The sequence below is a fragment of the Columba livia genome, chromosome 4 (genome assembly GCF_036013475.1).
Source record: "Columba livia isolate bColLiv1 breed racing homer chromosome 4, bColLiv1.pat.W.v2, whole genome shotgun sequence".
NCBI classification, from domain to species: Eukaryota; Metazoa; Chordata; class Aves; order Columbiformes; family Columbidae; genus Columba; species Columba livia.
This window is the reverse complement of record NC_088605.1, coordinates 42,322,304-42,345,492: the sequence shown is the minus strand read 5'-3', so window position 1 is coordinate 42,345,492 and position 23,189 is coordinate 42,322,304. Positions and strand designations below refer to the sequence as shown.

General features: G+C 38.2%; 1 protein-coding gene across 15 annotated transcripts in view; it reads right to left on the bottom strand.

The window, feature by feature from the left end:
• Window positions 1-23,189, bottom strand: part of MARCHF1 (membrane associated ring-CH-type finger 1) — a 240,520-nt gene that overhangs the window by 87,245 nt on the left and 130,086 nt on the right. For 9 of the 15 annotated variants that reach the window (XM_065061402.1, XM_065061403.1, XM_065061414.1 and 6 more), the window contains one exon: window positions 8,645-8,784. The exons of the other annotated variants lie outside the window; for them this stretch is intronic. In XM_065061402.1, the coding sequence (XP_064917474.1) occupies window positions 8,645-8,746 (102 nt within the window). In that variant the 5' untranslated portion in view covers window positions 8,747-8,784. The remainder of the gene's footprint in view (window positions 1-8,644; window positions 8,785-23,189) is intronic. 15 annotated transcript variants of the gene reach the window in all.

Sequence of the window (23,189 nt, the reverse complement as noted above, 5' to 3'; positions counted from 1 at the left end):
CAATGCTCTAAACTGCTGCTGCACAAACTTATATGCACCTGCTTCACTCTAAGCATACTAATGGTATCACTAGAGACTCTTTACGCAAATTATTAATACACATTTCTGTTTACAGGACTGAGTTGCATCAATCATAGTAGTCAGCATAGCAGAGAGCTTATCCTAAAACAGTTCCTGGGTCTTGTAATTCCAGTAGTATTGGACTGCAAATAGCATACAAAAAATATGAATCCTCATGAAGGGCAGTACTAAGTAAACTTGCAATTTAACTTGAATATTTAGTATTGCCATGAGATTTTTTTACAAGATAAAGTTGGGGAATAATCTTCTACTGCCTTGTTTTGTTTTGTTTTTAACATGATGTTCTTTCATAGCTTTCCTTGCTGGTATTACTCTAGCAATAAATGAACGAGCAAAGACATTTCTTTGATGCTTCCTGTCATCTTGGCTTTCCCATTACAGTGTAGGTTTTCAGTTAATTATAAGACTGAAGGCTTCACTGAGCTAAAATGAGAATAACCCATTTCACCTTATGAAAAACTTAGGTTAATTACTTGGCCCTGTCTGATTTTCTCGTTTTCTAGAACTCATTTACTGGATAGAAACTGAATGGTGATCTGGTAATCCCCTCTTTCTTTCAGTACATATAACCCTACAGCATATCACCTGGAGCTTTACACACTTTAAACCAAATCTAAGTTTTTTATGGACGTATTAAAAATTTCTAGAAAAATAACTCAATGATAGTGCTAGAAATAATAATAATACTAATACTAATAATATTAAAATAATGCTAGAAAAATAATTTGAGCTTTCAGTCAAAAGTTATGTGAACAAGTCTGATGTACATAACTCTTCTCTCCAAAACTAAAACAAAACAAGAAAAAGTTGTTATCTTTTAAATTCAGGACTTAAAAGATGTTCCTTTTCCATAAGTGAAACAGACTAACAAGACAGCTTCAACTACACAAAAAATAAACAAATTACAAATAATTTATATGAAACAGATTTGAATCAATCTTGTGAACACATGTTATTACGAAAAGAAGGTGCATGAAATATTTTGGGAAAAAAATAAAATATTTAATGCGATCTATTTGAACAGTTACACAGGTACTAAACAAATATTTATTGTCAATGTCTTATATTAATTTGATCTACAGAAAATAGTTTCTTGCAAATTCCACTGCTAAAATTATCAGTACATGTGGACACCTAATACCTAGAAAACATAAATAAAATGTAAGTTATAAAGTTAAATAAAACATTACCTTCATAAGCTTTAAACAATAATATTAATAGCAATAATAACAACAATAATTTATTCATATTGAAGCCAGAATTCAGGTAACCTTAATTATTTTTCTCCAATATTTAAGTTATTGTTGCTTCTACAAATACAAAATCATAGTAATTTTCTGCATGGTCTCCATTTTGGTTGGGAAATATGTCATCCTTTTCACAAGCAAAATGAAAATGATTTAAATGAGGGCTGTCAATTTAAGCCTGTCATAGAGGAACCCTAACTGAAAACACTGGTCAAATAAGTAAAAATTTGACCATATCTGCCACGCACTTAAAATTATTAAATAACACTGGTATGCACTGAGAAAGAAACTGAGCACTGGGGGAGACTTACCCAAAAGCTCTGGCCTACATCTGCCCCGCTCTAATGGTTTACGTATGCACAAAAAAGAAACATAAACGAACTCTTAACAATTTTACATCCTTGTAATGCATTTGTGGTGAGAAGCCAGAAGGTGATGGTAACCCAGGTAACGACTGCTAATTGGCTTTAAATATAAAGAAAATCAATAAGATTGGCCTGGGGTGGCATGGCTACCGAGGCCACTGACAGCTTAGGCTGACCCTGTAAATTGTAAAGTGATAAATAGTTAAAACAGTTGCCCTGCAGGGGAGCAAGCAGCATTGTGCAGAAAGATAAGCCCCATGTGGAACATCTATATCAGAAGGAAGAGTTTCCATAGCTTAACATTAACAAATGCTAAGAGACTTACTAAATAAAAAGCTAAAAAGTAATCTGTCATAAAATGCTTAAAATGAACATGTATCAAATTAAATTTCTTCTCAAAAGGCCTTAGCACACTTGAGGAAATAAAAACAGGTGAGGTGAATCAAAAAGTACAATGAACAATGGCAACAAGATTTCTAGCTCAAGGAGAGCAGAAACGTTGCCTTTAACTGAAACGCTGCAGAAGTTTCATAATGTCCATGAGAAGCAGATGGAAAAATGCAGTCCCTTAGGATAGAACTTCTCAGCACCAGAATAGAGGGACTGAGCCCAGTTGAGATATGTAGCACCAGAGAACATGAGACATTTAGGATCCTCCTCTCCTCCCCAGAATTTATTCAGACATCATATATTATTCCATAAGCTACCTGACAAAGAAGCCAGGAGCAGCATGCCTGAACCACAAAAGCTTCTACTCTCAGTAGTTTCTCTTTTTTTCATGTGTAATTAAATGTGCTGCACCCAGCTGTATTTTTATTCCAGAAGTATAGACTAAGAGAAGGTTTAAACAGCATATAATTTATTATACCAGGTGAATAATTCTACCTCTTTTGAAACTACATTTCTTGTAGAATCTCTCTCGTCCACAGTTTGATTCACATATACACATTGATTGGCTACTATATTAAAGTCACTACTAGACTTCCAAAAGCAGTGTCTAGAGAGCAATTTTGCAGGTATAGTATTTTGGATTTCCAAGCTGCTCCTGCAGCCTCATTAATAAAGTCTACTTAATAGTTATGCAAATAAGAAGATAATTCAGATGAAACAAACTCCATATTCTTAGATAATTACTCCTTGCTCCCTTACCAGTTTTTTGAGTTTTAAACGACACCATTTTCTTATAACGAATTAAAATATAGATCTTAAACACCCCCTCAGCCCCTGTCAGCTTACCCATAACAAGCTTGCAATGTTAAATGAAACCCAAAGGGATCCTATTTCACAGGATTTTCAGCAAGGAATTACATTCCCTTGATGAAAATCGGGGAGTCAAACACTTCAAGCTCAGATCAGGAGATCTCTCGTGTTCTGGAATTAAATTTTGGGGTTAGAACAGAATCATAGAATGACTGGGGTGGGATGGGACCTTTAACGATCATGTAATAATCATTCCTACACTATTCAGAACTTTCATACCATTAGCAGAACTTACAGCTAAACCCCAGCTTCTCGGTTTATCACTGGAAGAAAACTTGTACAGTGCTATGTTCTGGATTTGTGACAAAAACACCATTTATAACACAGGGATGTTTTAGTTACTGCAAAGCAGCTCTTACACAGTGTCAAGACCTTTCCTGAGTCTCGCACCACCCCACCAGTAGGCTGGGGGTGCACAAGAAGCTGGGAGGGGGACACAACCAGGACAGCTGATACCAACTGACCAAAGGGATATTCCACACTATATGACGTCATGATCAGCAATAAAAACTGGGGTGGGGGGAAGAAGGAAGAAAGTGAGACATCTGGAGTTATGGTCTTTGTCTTCTCAAATAACTGTCATGCCCAATTGTTTTCCTGGAGATGGCTGAGCACCTGCCTGCAGATGGGAGGTAGGGAATTAATTCCTAAGCCATCTTTGATTGTGTGCATGGCTTTTGCTTTACCTATGGAACTGTCTCTATCTCAATCCATTATTTGTCTCACTTTCCCTCTCTGATTCACTCCCCCATCCCACTGAGGAGGAGTGAGTGAGAGGCTGTGTGGGGCTTTGTTGCCTGATAGGGTTAAACCACAACAAAACCACTTTCCATTGTTTGTTTAATTATATTTTAGAATGACCATTGACTATAATTAACTTGCTTGGTCAATATGTGTAGATCAGATGTGGTAACCTAATATCTGCCTATGTCAAACAGATAATTCATGAACATTTTACTGTTTCTTAGAGAAGCAGATGGTATCATTTGCTTTCATATAAAAAAAATCCATCATTAAAGTTAAATTAGATGCTTTATCATTTGCTGTGACTTCCAAGTTTCATTTGCATATACAAACATAAATTACCTAGTTACTCACATGACTATACTTCCACATATATTCACCCATAATTCTATTGGGAAATAAATCAAGGGAAATTAGTATGTACTAATGAGTACAATTCAGCATTAAGTATGTGCTCATGTCCCAGTAGCTTCACATGTAGAACATGATGTACTTAACCAAGGACCAGTCCATACTCCATGCAGAACAGACTGTACAAACTATTAAGAATATAAATTGTGATAATGCTCAAGTTCTGAACAGGGATCCCAAGAAGCACTGGGCAAGGATAGGCAGACATACAACTACTTCTCATCAAATTGCTTAATCAATGTTAATACATATTTATGTCTTCCCATCAAAACCACACACATATACTCCTGAAATCACAGTATAAATAGATACTGTCAGTACAGAGACAAGTGACTGATGAAGAAAGAATTTTAAATGGTACGTTTGCAATTATATTCATTATCCTTTCAGAAGACAAAATACTGCAAATATTGCATAGACCTATGAGCTTTCAAGATCTGGGTGGCTTTTTTTCAATTAAGAAATAAAGCATTACTATTCTTCCCCCAACTCTAGCAAAAACCAGAGAAAGAGAAAAATGAAAAAAATATTAATTTGCATTTAAGAAAAAAACCTCTAGAGAATAATCTGAGCATCTTCAGATTTGTGTGAATGAATATGTAGCTTCAGAAGAGATAAATATAGTAGATGAAGCCTCCATGAAATAGAGAAGCAAAGAAACATACTAGGAAGTAACAAAAAAAGAAAGAATTAACAGGAAAAAAATAAAACAAAACAGAATCAAACTTTCCAAAAAGAAAGTTAAATGCTAAAAGGTATTTTTGCTAAACCAATATTTTTAAAAAAGAAAAAACAAAAAAACAAACAAAAAAAACCCAACAACAACAACAATAACAAGTGAATGGAAGATAACAGAGGAACCATAATAATTTGAATTGATAGAGTCTTCATGTACTGATCAAAACTTGGCATAGTCTAGGTTTGGTCTCAAAACTAAAATAATAGTTAGATAGAAAAATATATTGCTAAAGTGATCCTAAATCTATGCAGTATGATAAATGTGTTACTGAATAGGTAATAATTCACGTCACAATTGTTAGGAACAGAAAGCTTGATCTGGAATACTGTGTACAACTGGTCACTCACTGCCAAACTGGAAAAAGAACAGACAAGACTTCTTAAGATACCCACGAGAACATGGAAATATTTACAAAAATGAAAGTAAAGTTGAAAAATTATATTACAGGTCTCTAAAAATAACTCTTATGATCAACATTAGGAAGAATGAACCTTTAAAGTTTAGAAACAATTTATGCAGGACAAACAAGCACAAACATAATAAATTCAGCTTGAAAAATAGATAATAATTTGTAGCTATAAGAGAAGCAAAGTAAATTCAACCTTTATGTTCCACTACACCAAGTTAATGGACTATATGAAATTGTTTTGAGTATGAAAAAAATAAAAAGAGATCTACTCCCTATAGATCTAAAATTATCAGGACAAATCATAAAATCAAAAAAATCATAATATTAAACAATATTTTTTGTGAAGTTATGCCTCTTTTGATTAAAGGATGAGTCAAAATTTTTGAGGTGTGCTCAGAACCAAGAAGCTGGAGTTCCACCTGAAATTGAACACAAAGGGTTAATCTTCAAATAAAGTAGACTGATGTGGTAAAGCCTGGGGCTAACAGTATAATGAAGGAGAAATTAATAATGGAAAAATGTTTCCAAGAATATTTAGCTGAGTTTTGCTGAAATATTTCAGAATTTGATTTGAACAAAGCTAGAACATCGTATCAAATAAAATGAAACAGTGATTTTATTAGGCTCTTTTAATTTATTTCAATGTTTTCATGAGCTAACTTATTTATTTTTTTCCTGCACTGTTGTTCAGTATTTCATTTACATGCTTAATGAAGAAAGCAATTTTTTAACAATCATAACTTGGTTCCTACTCCGCAAGCAGCTCGCTCCTTCCTTCCCTCCTTCCTTCCTTCCTTCCCTCCTTCCTTTCTCTTTCTCTTTCTTTCTTTCTTTCTTTCTTTCTTTCTTTTTTTCCTTCTTTCTTTCTTTCAGCAAAAGATAAAAATATTTCTGTTCATTTAAATTAAGAAGACATACTTGCAATTTTCAGATCATTCCTCTTTAGGAAGTAGCACAATGGAACAACAGCTTTGAGTGCTTTGTTTTGTTTCTAAAAGGAAATAAAAGTTTCATTTGAAAAGCCTTAGCTGCATTTCTAAAATACATAGGACATTCTGCTGAATCAGAAGTGCAATCAAAAGGCATATGGCAGAGGTGAAAAAAGATAGTGTACACTCCATTTTGCTTCCCACCAAAACCAGACTGGCCACCTCCAGTCTAAGGAAGCAAAGAACTGTTTGTTTGTACCATAAATGTGCTTGCAAGACAGATCAAACAAACCCCCACTAAGGGAACCAGTACTACGGAGGAGCTGCAATCCACTGAAAAATTAATGTTAATTCAGAAAGAAGGGACTTGAATGCATTATTGTGTGTCTGTACACTTACAAAAAATAATTTATTATTCTTTATTCTCTGCTGTTTCATTACATTTAATTTTCCAGTGCTAAAGTCCACATCATCACGCAAGACCAGGTAGAAAATTTTCCAGCATTGAAAGGCTAACAGTTCTAAACAAAATCAAACCAGATTTGAAACAAGACTTCAGCTTTAAAATGTTCATAAGGAAAATAAGGATTCAGCCTATAGCCCACAAGTTGGAAAGACACTGCCAGCAAAAGCTTACACTGAATGTCATTTACTTCAGAAGTGAGGGACAGGAAGAGTAGTGGTTGAGAGAGTAAGAAGTAAAGAAAATGAAGAGGAAAGCTTGACAGGCCTCTAGAGATGTAACCGCTCTGTTTCCTATTGTGAAGACTATTATTCTATAGCCAATCATGACATTAAAGGACACACGGTATCTTCCCTAGCTGCTTATATCCCTGGTTTTCTTACACACTTCATCAACTAAGCAGCAGTTTCATGCAAGCTTATTTTGTAACAAGTTTTAATATTAATAAGGCTAAAACATGCTAACTCTATTGATTCAACTGTTATGAACTGTATTCCCAGTTCACCATTTCAAAATCCCATCTGACAGACTGGAATGCTTGTCTTTGGAATATCAAAATGAGTTAAAAGTTGATTAGCAGTCAAGCAGAAATCAAAATATGCAGATTTTCACATATCTAAATTCCTTAATAGCTATCACCTATTACTAGAAATACCCAAACATTAATAGTAATTAAATAAAATTTAAAAATAAAACTGTAATAGTAGTTAAATATGGGGATAATATACTTGAATTTTCTTGTTTCATGACTGATTGCTTTTAAATTTCCTTTTATTTCACTGAACAAAAAGAATTCCAGATGATAGTGAGCTGTAATAATAATCTAGGGTATTAAGTAAATTATATAATTTGCAATTTTTAGTGCTGCCTTTTATGTTCTCTTCTTTAGCAGAAATTTACATTCTATATAATGTACCACTGAACAAGATAATTTTGCCACACTAAGTAGGGCCTTTTTTTCACCAGAACTTCAACAACTTTCAAACAGATCATTGCCTCTTCATTTACAACTCTTGTCACACTCTTTGGAATACCACGTTTCATCAGTGGTATAAGAAATTATTCATCCTTATGGTTAGATGTTGTCATATCCATGTTTCAACAGCTGGAGAGCAGTACTTCCCGATACCTCGTGCTTCTTAGGACAGGAAAATATTGTGCCTTTTTTAAACTTAATAATGTAATTCGATCAGGCATATTCAATTGAATATGTTTCAAACAATCTGTTTTGCTGTAGTCTTAAAATGTCAAATCAGCTGAAGAAAAACAAGTATAAAGAATATTTTTGGTCTTACATGGGAGACAATATGAAGGCTTTACATTAAAATATTGGTTCTTACTCACCTGGGTATTTCTACTGATGTAAATGGATTTATTTGAATGAGCAAAAACTGCAGGATTAAAATTCTTGTCAACGAGTCACTTTAATCAACTTCATACAATTCATAATAACTCCACTACGTAAATTGTCAACTTTGCATTGCCTCAACATCTACTGTCAATAGCTTGGCATGCAGAAACCCAACCATCTCTTACATGATCATGTTAAATACATGAAGATAATTTTTAAATCAATTTCTCTCATGCCAGTGTACACATACTATACCTTGGTCCTGTTACAGGCAGGAGCAAAGAGCAAACAAGGTACCTTTAGATAACGTCTGGCTGTATTCATCAGGGACCAAATGCCGTTGCATTGATTAAGATCACAAAGAATGTAAGTAATCCATATTAGGACATTTCTTGCTTAAAGGCTTCACCATTCACTAAACATCAATACTGATTTATAGACACAGCATGCAAGACAGAATGGACCATGCATAACATAAAAGATGAAAAAATAACAAATGAAAAGAGTAAATAGCTATAATGTCAAAGGGTTTCACACACTGAGGCAATGCAATCAATGGCAAAAACTACATTTTTAAAAATAAATTTAACGCCTCTGAAGTTTGTCTGAGCATGCCACCGTCATGAAATGCAACTTTTCACTCACCAAAGTGGAGTTATGTGAAGCATCACCTGAGACCTCGGGTGTTCTTGTGCTGTTTGGAAGTCTGTGAGGGTTACGAGCTATCGCTTGGCACCAGCCCAACATTTTCTCCTTCCACTTATCCCTTCTCAATTTCTGAAATTCTGAAAATAATTTAGATTCCCTGAAACATTGACACTTTGAATTTATTATGTGCATGTCTTTGGATGCATGCCTTTAAAAATAACTTTTAAAGCTGTTTATAAACAAGCTAATAAACATATTTTTAGAACATGTTTATTTAAAGTACTCTGAGGGGTTATGCCACACAGGTTGTAAAAGAACTATGCATTTTCAGCACATCTTACATGCATTAATACTATTTCAGTGTCAGCAAATTCAGTGCCTTCTCTGCCTGTTAAATCTTTCTCAAGTTGTCACTTCATTTAAAAAAGTGTTATTTTAAAGGATTTTTATTTTTTTTTTACAAAATAACTGTGAGACTAGCACCATTCCTAGAATCATATAACATTTGGATGTAATACTCCATATTCCCTGAAACAACTAGAAACATTCCCAAAGCAGTAGCAGATATTAAATAGAAAGAAGCAATGTGAAAACATGCAAACATGTATGTACTTATGCCCACACACACCAGAACGCCTGGCTTGTCTTGAAGTGTTACATTAGGATGTATTGCAAATAGCAAAAAGTAATGTACACACACCAACAATAAATGCTACAAACCAACTGTAAGTTGCATGTGAACTTATTTTTAGTGTGTAACAGTAATGAAATACCTTTTAAGTAACAATAACACAAGCTGGAAATACAGGTGGGGAGTTTTTAAGTGTAACAAGCCTTCATAAGTATTTTTAAAATGTCACAATCTACTTTTCCCAGTTGAAATAGGTAATTCACGTATGCAGTGCAAAACTTTGCTAATTAATTACAAAAAATAACTTCAAGCAATTTTTTTTCTCCACATCTGGTTGTGTATGACATTTTTTAATTTAAAATGTGTTATTCTGTACCATCATGAAACATAATAAACAAAAAGATTAACCTGCCAGATTGAGTTCCTAGTACTCCAAAAGAGGTTAGCACTAGACTGAATAAAACTGGAATATACTTACAATAATGCTAAAGACTTTATATGGTAAAGTGGCACTTATTTTATGCCACTGAATATTATGTACTTGTAAAGTAGTTTATCTTTTTTTTCTGCAATACATCTCCATGCAGTATTCAAGATATGCTTGTATTTATAGCAGCCTTTCATCTTCCCAGGTTCTGATTCTGACAAACTACAGCCTCTTCTTGAATAACTACGGCTCTACCATTTCCACACTTATCACTAATATATAATTTTCAAAGCATGAAACACACAAAGTTGTACTTCTCCACACAGCCTCATGAAACTGATAGTAAGGAAAAAGTGGAAACTAGCCTTAGCTTTATTGCACTGGAGATGATAAGTGAGTCTACAGGTGAAGTGATTCTTACTAATTCTTCAGTCATTGAAATCTTAACATGAGATAAAAATATGTGCCAGTAAATCATTAGCAATATGAAAACTGCCATGCAGCCTGTTGACTGTGGAGTAATTTCCATTTTTCCATTATAAAATATTTCAGTTGTAGACTTACAAGAACAGGATCCTCCAGGCCAAATATACAACCCAGCAAAGGCTTCACAACAAGAAATCCGCATGAAGCACCAACTAAAGTCATTATCACCAATTTAGCAGCAGTAATGATGTCCACTGGATCAGAGAATCCACTCTCTTGCAAGTGCTACAAGACTGTTTATTTTCCTTTGTTTTCTGAAAGCAACTAGCAGAATTTTATATACCACACTGGAGGTTTTTAATAGTGAATAGTTTGTGCATTTAAGCAACCTGTACACAAATACAAAAAAATGAATCCATGTTTTAAATGCTTTTCATTGCATATCCAACCTATCTTGAAATACTTGAAAGTAACACTGGAGAAGCAGAAAAAGTGTCAGAAGGACAAGCATATAGAACCATAGAATGTCCTGAGTTGGAAGGGACCCACAAAGATAATCAAGTCCAACTCCTGTCCCTGCATATGACAACCCCACAGTTCACACCATGTGTTTGAGGGCATTGTCCAATTGTTTCTTGAATACTGTCAGGCTTGGAGCCATGGCTGCCTCCCTGGGGAGCCTGTTCCAGTGCTCCACCACCCTCTGGGGTAAGAAGCTCTTCCAACCTAATGTCCAACCTAAACCTCCCATGGCACACCTTCCTGCCATTCCCTTGAGTTCTGTCACTGGTTGCTAGAGAGAAGAGATCAGCACCTGCCTCTCCCCTTGTGAGGAAGCTGTAGACCGCAATGAGGTCTCCCCTCAGTCTCCTCTTCTCCAAACTGAACAAACCAAGTGACTTTAGCCGCTTCTCATACGGCTTCCTCTCCAAACCCTTCACCAATTTTGTAGCCCTCTTCTGGACACTTTCCAGTAGTTCTATATCTTTTTTATCCTGTGGCACCCAGAAACGCACACAGTGCTCCAGATGAGGCCGCACCAGCGCAGAGCAGAGCGGGACAATCACCTCCCTTGCCTGGCTGGCAATGCTGTGCTTGAGGCACCCCAGGACACGGTTGCCCTTCTTGGCTGTCACGGCACACTGCTGGCTCATGTTCAACTTGCCATCAACCAGAACCCCCAGATTCCTCTCTGCAGAGCTGCTTTCCAGCATCTTGTCCCCTAGCCTGTATGTACATCCAGGGTTGCTGTGTCCAGGTGCAAAATCCAGCACTTGCTCTTGTTGAACTTCATGTGGTTCATGGTTGCCCCCCAATTTGTCCAGATCCCTGTGCAGGGCCTCTCTGTCCTCAAGAATGTCAACAGCTCCTCCCAATTTTGTGTCACATGTCTTCCTCTGCAACTTGGAAAGATAAGCACTTAATATGAGAAAACCAATCAGAATTTTGACACTGATCAACTCTATTAAGCTCAGTGAAAAGGGATGAGCTGCTGCTGCTCTCTTTATGACTGCACCCAAGTCCAAAGCTGGGCAAAGAGGTACTGCTTACTTTATACCTAACAAGGACATCACCATCACCCCTCGGTAGGTGATCAATCCACCCTTAATATACTGCCTGTACCTGTGAAGACAGGGAATCATCTGATTATAGCTACAGTCCTATTCTGTTCTCAGGGTGCAGAACCTCTTGGAACATTCACAATTCTTTTTTTGCCCTGAGTAATCAAAATGATGACTACTATCGTACAGATCATAATTGAAAGGAGGACTTTGCACTTGTTCATACAACTGAAGAACCACCACCTAAAATAAATTGTTTGAAAAAGATCTTAATTCATCCCCTATAAATTTGTTTAAAAAGAAAATAATTGCTTTATTCATACTTTTTCAGAGGAGACAATCTTTACTTCTAATTTAGGCAAGCAAAGGGACATACAGAATTATAGATTCAAGTACATCTTGCACAATATTAATACTAAATAAATAGGGGTTTAGTTAAGGATGATGTATTAAAAATTAGCCAGTAATAAGGAATAAAAGCATAATGTCTCAAAGAAAAAGTTCATTAATTCAGTGAGAGAAAAGAATCAGTAAGCTTAATTCAGGAACATAATCAGATTCAGGTAACAAAGGCCTCAACAAAGGCTAAATTAAGATGAAGTACATGAGAAGTTTATACTTTTTCAGTCCTTAACAGGATCTAACAGCTACTGCAGAACAGCAGGAAATTGAAGTCAAAACATACTGTTCTTTATCTAAGCTAAATACTTTTGTTCTCTGTGTTCGAAGATTCCCAACAGCAATCAAAGTGATGATATTTGTCCAGCAACTACACCCACTGCATGACTTGGCAGATCATTAAAATATTCCAGGAGTAGAGCTGCAGGAATTTTGAAATGCAAATACCCTTAAATTGCCAAGCTCTGGTAAGGGAAATACAGACCCTGTTGTTCTTTGTGTATTTCTTGTCTGAGTCCTATCAAGCTGTGACTTTCAATCAATTATTCGAATTTGAATACAAACATAAATTAATGTTCTGGATGCACTAGAAAGTCCTGATAGCTTGTGCTACTGTGTCACAAGTGAACCACAGGCATTTCTCAACCAGTGAGTTAATATTATCCTACGACTGCTGTATTTCACAGGAACAATTCAATGTAGCCATAACAACACAACATAATGACTCCAACTACCCTTTTCTACAAATAAGAAGCTCAACCTCAAGTTTTCAAATTATCTCTATATTAAAAAAAAAGTCATATTAGAATATATGTGACCATGCCAACAGCCGTAAAATATTTCAGTCCTATACAATTCAGTGGTGGCTCTTTTAACTCGGGGGCGGGTTGGGAAATGAGTTTTTCCACATCCAAATGTGATAAATGTCAGTAATTTTTTGTTGTTGTTGTTCATCAGAAGTGCTAAGTATCACCTGCCCCTCCAAAATGAGGAATAATTTTGAAAGAAACAGATGAGTCCAACATTTAATTAATATAGCTTCCACAGTTAGTAGCTTGAAAATCGATCAAGTCTGTCTAGCAAAATGTTATCTTCCTGCCTGATACCTGCAGCAATTAGTTAAAATATGTACCTCGTGCTAGTCTCATTAAAAAAAATGCAAAAACCAACAAAAACAAGCACACTTGCCCACAAATCTGTCAGTTGACACCTAGCATGATGGTACTGATCAAGATACCCGTTTTCTTGTATAGTTACCGCATATATGCAATCAAATTCCTCTGCATTAAGTGGATGTAAGAATCTGAATTAAATAATGTTCTCATATTTATTAATGACTCATTTCAGAAGTGCTTCTAGGGCACTACTTGAAGAGTAAACCCAATTATGCACATGTAAATGCATTTCCCTAGCTGTAAAGACAAAATAGAGTTGTCATTTAACTTAGTTATGCTTACCAAATCTGTCACTTCAGTAGATCTTTAAAAATATAACCACAGTATCAGCACCCTTCTTTAGAGTATTAGAAGTTTTATTATAATTGAGTTTTATAGAACATGCTTCAATGGTTTAAACCTGCAAAGTGTCAACTATAGCATCTTCTTAAATTACTACCTATATTATCCAATCAATTTGCAGAGACTAGGAAGCAGCTTTTTTGATGCTTCTGTACCATAATTAACCATATCCTTAGTTCCAACTAAAGCCAACCTATGTTTTTTTCTTTTCTGTTTCATTGCTAATTTGTATTTTTAGTTGCCCTTAGCCCTTCAAGTCTCTGTTTCCTTTTTGTCATAACTAAGGATCCAAATTTCATTTATTACTTAAACCCATTCAGTTAATGAAAATAAATCAATTTAAGATGACCAGTACAAAAATTATTGCAGCTAACATTTCTTTGTCTAACCACTCCATAACCACTATACCCAAAATGTGACAAGAAATCTTCAAAAGCTTTCAAAGCAAATAGTCTTTTGGGTTACTAAAGATAGAAAAATTGTGGTTATGTTTGTCTTTATAGTCACACTTTTTTCTTTTTTGTTTTTTCAAAATGAAAAGTATCTCTTTTGTAAAGCAGAAAGCAATTTTAAATCACTCCAAGCTCTTCAGAGAAACCATGACAGTTTTTGTTCCCCATGGTGTGTCTTCAGCATTGTAATTCTACTCTTTGCATTTGTGAAGACTGCAAGAAGAAAATGTTGAGAATTAGGAGGAGAAATGTATATTGATGGCTACTGATTTAATATTACAAGAAAAATCTTTACACATCTAGATACCGCCAAATCTGTATTTGCCTACACACAGTTTAATTCTCATTTTTTGAAATTATTTTATTAAGCAACCTCTATACCATAATAAAATATGACTTTGTTTTCTAAAAGTTTCTTGCCCCTTATATCACAACTACTCTTCTTGGGAATCCTTTATTTATCCAAGGGTAGTTGTCTACATTGAATTGTCTTCAACGCTTTCAAAAACAATGCAACACTATGGGTATGTCCTCCTGGCTACAGGTGGATGACAAAAGGGTGCCTAAATCTCCTCCTGGGACCCCTCAGTGTAAATTCCAAATGCATCTGACTCCCAAGTGGAAAGGAGAATGGTCTGGAAACAAACAGATTTGAGAACAAGAACAAAGTACATGGTTTTGCCTTTTGAGCTTGCACATATTTAACTGTACATGACTGCCAAGCAGTTAAAATCAAAGCTTCAGTCAACAATAAAGGCATGACTGGTAAGGCACATGCCTTACCATACTAGGCACATGCTAAAACCATACTGAGCACTTAGCAGATGGAAATTCTTCAGGGAAGCCATATGTAACATGCAAAAAATCCACAAGAAGGTAAAGCATTAACTAATTCATAAAATTATGCATGCAGTTATCCAAACACACAGGGCATAAGAAGGCAAAGTCTGTAACAGACTTTATTCCACATATATAAAACCAAAGGTGTATCTCACAGAGCTCATTCATCTGTGGTTTATTTAGAGAAGAAAAGTATCTTTATATTTAAGATAAACTCCACTTTGAATCAGGCAGAACTCTCTATTGAAGTAAAATATGAAGATGAAGACAGAAATAGGGTTTTTTCTTTTAATCAAATAAAGGTTGGATGTCTGAAAGACATCCTTCAACCACTGAACACCCTTGTTTCAAAGCATGGATAATTAATACTGAATTGAAATGAGCTTTTAAGAACAAAGGGAAACTTATGTTAAATCACATTTCATCAGAGAGCCAGAAGTACACATGCCAAAGTGTGCTAAGACCACGTTTAGTCCAATAGAAGTATTATAGTATTTCCTCTTTGTCAGATAAGTATTTTTAACAGAAGTTCTTCTGTTAAATACAAAGTTCTGGGCAGTCATGAAGAATCCTCCTTTGGGAGGAGCAACCAGCTTGTGTAGTGGGTGAGTCCCACCCACACTGTGCTGCAGCAGCAGTGGTAGCTTGTGTAGCAGGGTGCAGAGAGTACTTGTCGCTTGTCAGCCCCTCTAACTTATTGCCAGCATCCCAGACTGCTGACGATCATGGTCGCCTCCAGGAGAGAGCTTGTCTCAAACAGACTGTGGCAACGCAGACTGAGGTTCTGTCCTGAACGGTGGCTGTTCAGGTCTCCGGCTGCAGGGAGTGCCAGAGCCTGCTGCTGCTGGGGGAGGGAGGCCAGCACTCCACCTGTGTGAGGTGTGAGCAGGTGCAAGATCTGCTCGACATGGTTGTGAAACTTAAGGAGGAGGTTGAGACGCTGAGGACCATCAGGGAGTGCGAAATGGAGATCGACTGGTGGAGTAACACCCTGACGTGTCAGTCGGAAAGGTCCCAGGGAGGTACCCCCCAAAAGGAGATGGACCTCCTGCCCTCTCGGACAGAGGCAGAAGTCCTGAGACGGCCCCACCCTTGTTGCTGTTGGGCAGAGGTAGGTGACCTAAAAGACGACGAGGGTTGGAAGCGTATTCCGGTTTGGCGTCATGAGCAGCCCCCCTCCCTGCCTGCTTTGTCTCCCCAGGTGCCCCTCCGTAATAGGTTTGAGGCCCTGGATCTGGAAGAAGAGGTAGGTGAGGAGGTGGTGCCAAGCCTGCCTACAAGATCACATAGGAAGAGGTGGTTGACTTCACAACTTAAGACTGCCTCTGATAAGAAAGAAAAAAGGGTGATTGTAATAGGAAATTCCCTTCTGAAAGGAACAGAGGGCCCAATATGCAGAGTTGACCCTCATCTTAGGGAAGTTTGTAGTCTACCTGGAGCCCAGATCAAGGATATCGCTAGAGAGCTCCCCAAACTGGTGCACCCCACAGACTACTACCCGCTGCTGGTCTTCCAGACAGATGGGGAGGAAGCTGCTTCCCATAGTCTGAGGGGAATGAAGAACGATTTCAAAGTCTTGGGAAGGATGGTGAAAGACTCAGGGGCTCAAGTGATCTTCTCTTCACTCCTTCCATCTTCAAGTGACGATGTGAGATGGAATAGGAAAATTCAGTCTCTAAATGGTTGGCTCCAAGACAGGTGCTACAGGCAGGGCTTTGGATTCTTTGATAACGGTTGGTTTTATAAGACACCAGTCCAGACAGTGTCACGCGGGAAAGGTTTATCTCGCAGGGGCAAAAGGATACTGGGACAGGAATTAGCTGGCCTCATTTGGAGAGCTTTAAACTAGGCTTGAAGGGGGATGGGGTTGTAGCTGGGCTTTTCCCAGTGGGGCAGCATTCTAAAACTGATGAGGACCAGGTGGCCCCCTATGCCCCTAGGGAGAAACTGGTGTGCTCTGCTCGCTCCCTGAAATGCCTGTACACCAATGTGCGCAGCATGGGGAATAAGCAGGAGGAGTTAGAATCCTATGTTCGGTCCGGAGATTATGATCTGGTGGCAATTACAGAAACATGGTGGGACAGTTCACATGACTGGAATGTGGTCATGGATGGCTATGCCCTTTTCAGGAAAGAAAGGCCAGCCAGGCATGGTGGTGGAGTTGCTCTCTATGTGAGAGAGCAACTACAATGTACTAAATTCTGCCCAGGAGTGGATGACGAGCGAGTTGAGAGTGTATGGGTCAGGATCAAGGGGCAGGCTGGCAGGGGTGACACTGTTGTGGGCGTCTGTTACAGGCCACCAGATCAGGCTGAGGAAGTTGATGAGGCCTTCTATGGGCAGTTGAGAGTGGCCTCACAGTCACAGCCCCTGGTTGTTGTGGGTGATTTTAACTTCCCTGATGTTTGCTGGAAGGACCATTCAGCCAGCCAGCCACAGTCCAGGAGATTCCTGGATGACAACTTCCTCATGCAGATGGTGGAGAAGCCAACTAGGAGATGTGCACTGCTGGATCTCATCCTCACTAACAAGGAGGCTCTGGTCGAAGCAGTAAAGGTTGAGGGCTGCCTGGGTTGCAGTGACCACGAGATGGTGGAGTTCAGCATCTTGGGTGGCAGGAACAGAATAGCAAGTAGAATTGCAACCCTGGACTTTAGCAGGGCTAACTTTGGCCTTTTCAAGCAATTGCTGGGGGAAATCCCATGGGCAAGACTGCTTGAAGGAAAAGGGGCCCAAGATAGCTGGATTGTATTCAGAGATTGCTTCTTACACGCTCAGGATCAGAGCATCCCCACACGTAGAAAGTCAAGGAAGGGAGTCAGGAGGCCTGCATGGTTGAATAGGGATCTGTTGGGTATGCTCAAGCAGAAGAGGAGAGTTTACAGGTCATGGAAGCAGGGGCTGGCCACTTGGGAGGAATATAAGGCTGCTGTTAGAGGATGTAGGAAGGCAGCTAGGATAGCCAAGGCCTCCTTAGAATTACAGCTGGTGAGAGGGGTCAAGGACAGCAAAAAGAACTTTTTCAAATACATAGTAGATAAAACTAATACCAGAGGCAATGTAGGCCCACTGATGAATGGGGTGGGTGCCCTGGTGGCAGAAGATACAGAGAAGGCAGAATTACTGAATGCCTTCTTTGTCTCTGTCTACTCTGCCGGAGGCTGTCCTGGGGAGCCCTGTACCCCTGAGACCCCGGATGAAGCCAGGTCAATGGAGGAGTTTGCTTTAGTCAATGAGGACTGGGTTAGGGAGCAATTAAATAGTCTGGACATCCACAAATCAATGGGTCCAGATGGGATGCATCCGCGGGTGCTGAGGGAGCTGGCTGACGTCATTGCTGGACCACTCTCCAACATCTTTGCCAAGTCTTGGGAAATGGGAGAGGTGCCCGAGGATTGGAGGAAAGCAAATGTCACTCCAGTCTTCAAAAAGGGCAAGAAGGAGGACGCGGGTAATTATAGACCGGTCAGCCTCACCTCTGTCCCTGGGAATGTAATGGAACAGCTTATCCTTGGTGCCATCTCAGGCATATCAAGGATAAGAGGGTTATTAGGGGCAGTCAGAATGGCTTTACCAAGGGTAAGTCATGCTTGACCAACCTCATAGCCTTTTATGAGAAGGTAACAAGGTGGATGGATGATGGCAGAGTGGTGGATGTGGTCTACCTTGACTTCAGTAAAGCCTTTGACACAGTCTCCCACAGCATCCTCACAGCTAAGTTGAGGAGGTGTGGTCTAGACAATATAGTAGTGAGGTGGGTTGCAAACTGGCTTAAGGAGAGAAGCCAGAGAGTGGTAGTCAATGGTGCAGAGTCTAGTTGGAGGCCTGTATCTAGTGGAGTGCCTCAAGGGTCAGTACTGGGGCCAATATTATTCAATATATTAATTAATGATTTGTACAAGGGAATAGAGTGTACTATCAGCAAGTTTGCTGATGACACTAAGCTGGGATGAGTGGCTGACATGCCAGAAGGCTGTGCTGCCATCCAGCGGGACCTGGACAGGCTGGAGAGTTGGGCGGGGAATAACCTGATGAAATTTAACAAGGGAAAGTGCAGAGTCCTGCATCTGGGAAGGAACAACCCCAGGTTCCAGTATAGGTTGGGAAATTACATATTAGAGAGCAGTGTAGGGGAAAGGGACCTGGGGGTCCTGGTGGACAACAGGATGAACATGAGCCAGCACTGTGCCCTTGCGGCCAGGAAGGCCAATGGCATCCTGGGGTGTATTACAAGGGGGGTGGTTAGTAGATCGAGAGAGGTCCTCCTTCCCCTCTACTCTGGAATATTGTGTCCAGTTCTGGGCCCCTCCATTCAAGAAGGACAGGGAACTGCTGGAGAGGGTCCAGCATAGGGCAACGAAGATGATTAAGGGAGTGGAGCACCTCCCTTATGAAGAAAGGCTGAGGGAGCTGGGTCTCTTTAGTTTGGAGAAGAGGAGACTGAGGGGTGACCTTATTAATGTTTATAAATATATAAAGGGTGAGTGCCATGAGGATGGAGCCAGGCTCTTCTTGGTGGCAAACAATGATAGGACAAGGGGTAATGGGATCAAGCTGGAACAGAAGAGGTTCCACTTAAATTTGAGAAAAAACTTCTTCTCAGTAAGGGTGACAGAGCACTGGAACAGGCTGCCCAGGGGGGTTGTGGAGTCTCCTTCTCTGGAGACATTCAAAACCCACCTGGACATGTTCCTGTGTGACCTCACTTAGGTGTTCCTGCTCCAGCAGGGGGATTGGACTAGATGATCTTTTGAGGTCCCTTCCAATCCCAAACATACTGTGATACTGTGAAAACCCTAAGCACAGAAACGTCATGGTTGTGAGCAGTTCAGGTACTGCTCCTGTGGTAGGTCAGTCATATAGCACCTACACTAGACAATGGCCACCACTGCTGGAAGGGCAAATCCTGTTGCCTAAATACTATTGCCATTCATAATGCTGACTATAACAACTGTATTGCAGGACAGGTTATATCTTTACAAGTCTCTTAGATATTTCTTACCTAATTTCAGATAGTTTTCAAAAGCTCTTTTAGGGTGAGTGACATCAGAATGACAGGAATGAAATCACTGCACCCCAGTCAAATTAACAGAAACACTTCTGTGAAATTCTCACCTGTTCCAGTAGGTTCATTTTGTATATAGAAACAAGATGAAGCAAAAATTCTTAGAATAAAAACCTGAGCATAATAATTAAGTCCATTACAATCAGCATATTTTCTGCATGCATTCTCCGCTGACTCTTCAAGGATGACAGATAATGCAGTTATATACTATTGTCAATGTTTGTTGTTTTTTTTTTTTTTAATTCACAGTGCTTAAATAAGTGGTTTATGTAAAAGTATGTTTCATTATTGGTTTTGACTCTTTTTGTTTTATTTCATGAACAACCATAACGTAAAAGCACTACCATTAAATAAATCTTCATCAAATAGTGAGTAGTTGCTTAACACTTCAAAATTATACTTCTTTCATATTATTTAGGTTTTTATGTTTTGCCTCATTTTTTTAAGATGTCCTATAATAAAGTATGTTCAGGCTTAATTTGAAGCTGTTTGAAGACACTCTTAAGAACCTCATTAATTTCAGTTTAGGGTGCCATATTGATATTTACCCAACCTTCTGGCACCTCTCCAGTTTTATTATCTATTCAGCAAAACATTTCTGTTTATTTCACTAAGTTAACCACAGACATAAAAACTAGAAGGGCTACATAATCCTTCAGTTTTTTTCTCCCCTACTCAATTTCTGCAAATATTTCCCAACCTAGATTTTGACAGCAGCCAGAGTGATGAGAATAATTGCTTCCAATAATTATATCACCACAATTATTATTATCTAATGAGAACTCCATTAAAATGAAGTATTATTTCAGCTATTTTTTTTGTATCTATGCGTTCACTTCTAAGCCCTACTTTTGTATTTGTTTTCTGGAAGTTGTAATTGAAAACCATCAGAGTAATATTATTCAAAGGTTTATTCAGCTAATTATTAGCTTTTAGGTTAACATATACTTTACTTATGTAAGAGACTAGTTATTTAAGCTGCTACCAGTAACTGCAGCATTAGGCCACTAGGCCAGTAATTATTTATAACTTAAATTACTGGAATCCGTTTATCCTGAAAAACCCCAAATAGACCATCTGTCCTACTAGCAGAGGTCAGATCCTAAGTCACGATCTTCATAATGTATGTCTGGGGGGTGGGAGGTATGAAAAAGCATTACTTGCAATAGTATATTTCTGTAAGTTTATTAGTAACAACTATTTAATGGGATTATTTAGTCTTTTTTAACAAGGAATCAAAATTTTCTACCTTCAGCATATCTGTTAGAAGTTTTCATCAAATACAATTTGGCTCTTATATCAGCTTATTAGGTAGCATACCTAGTTAATCCTTGATGACAATAGAAATCTGCAAAATATTTAGCATAATTTTATTTATTATAATGCTTACAACTTCAGTTTAATATGTGTTTTAACAAGTACCTTCCAATAAAATAATCAAATTCACCTTCTTGTAACTAATTTCAGTTGTTAACAAGAAAATAGCTGCACCTCAGTTTCCAGAGGTGACTCTGAATTTTCTGTCAACTAGCATTCAAATAAAGTATCAATCAGTCATGCCTACAAATTTGTATTGGTGGATATGACCGCATTGCTCACTAATCAGGAGTAAATTCCTTACAAACACTATTTATTAAAAAAAACCCACGCTATTTATTAAAAATTAAAAAGCTAAATGCAGCCAGAAACCAATCCAACAATGTTTTATAAAATAATCTAACGGAATATGAGGGCAAATGACTAATAATACTGACAGCTAATAAAAAACAAAAATATTATAATACCAGACCACAACGATTTACTAATTATTTTCCATAGAGAATATTGTTTTTTTCTTCTTTGTGAGATGAAAACAATACAGAACCTGCAGTTATCATAACCACAATTCTTATGGCTGTCAGAGAGCAAAGATTCATGCAGATCATATGCATGTAACATTTATAATACACCATTTTTCACAAACCATTAAATAATACACTATTCTTCACAAGCCATTAAAAAGAAAACCCAAAGATGTAGTATTTGTTGTGTTTGCTAATTAAAGCAGAAAGCTAGGCACAGCATCAGTTCAAAATAACACTAAGCACAAAATACGTATTCACCCTCTTGCAAGTATTTCCAAAGAACCTCAAACAAATAAGACATTAGCAAGGATACTGACAAAATGTAAGTTTATAAAATTGTAATCTTGAGTGTATAGCAGAAGACAAACACAATGCTTGATGACACAGCATTGCTCCCTGGCTCCCTTGAGTGGCTGGGTGAACACAGAACGATTTGCATCTCTGCTGTGGCTGTGGTGCAGCAGCTCAGGCAGCCAAGTCTCTCCTGCGCCACCCAGAAGCCTTTGACAATCTGCCAAAGCATGTCACCTCGCAGTTACAGCCTCCTCTGGCTCTGCTACCATCCATACTGTTTTCTTTTAGGCTATACTGAAAGCTGGCTGTGAAGTTGAGACAACAGTATGCAGTACAGCATGGTGCAGAGATGCCCATGGCAGTTGCAGGATGTGACCTGTCACAGCTATGTACAAAGGTCCTGCTCCAAAAGCTGTTTAACAGCTGCTCTGAAGAGCCGCTCCATGGCTAAGCCATAAGCCTTGCCCTCATGAGAACTGGTGCACAGCAGTGTGAGACCTCCTTAAGCAGTCACACGGCTTCTCAGATAAGCTTGGTGCTCACTTCAGTAGTTCTGCAGGTGTCATTTAATGAGTTATCTTCACGTATTTAGCCTGCCTGTGTCCCATAATACCTAAACACTCCATAATTTTCAATGATTTGTTTTCTCATAATCTCTGTGCTGTTTTCTCCTTTCTACAGATGGGGTGTACCAGACACAAGCCTTGGCTTTCCAAAGATACCTTATACCGTTGATGACCTGCATTAAATGCCTCCTCAAAGATAACTATGTTTTTGATTCAGCAAGATCTGGAATCAAATACTTACTCAGCCCTGACAGGCAACATAATTCACTGATATGCATTGTGTCTTGTGCATAAATACTTGCGTTGGCTGGCTGTTTTTTTCAGCTCTTTTTCCCAATGCACTATTTTTTTTTCCTGTTTTCTGAAAATGCCTCCCCCTTCACATGCCAACTCTGTCTTCTTCTGCCATCAGGACCAATCTACATACCTCTTTTATTCCAATCACTAAAATATATAGCATTTCTCCTAAAGAACATAGGCTCTTGAGCTGGTACATAGGTTATGCCTCCTTTCTTTAGC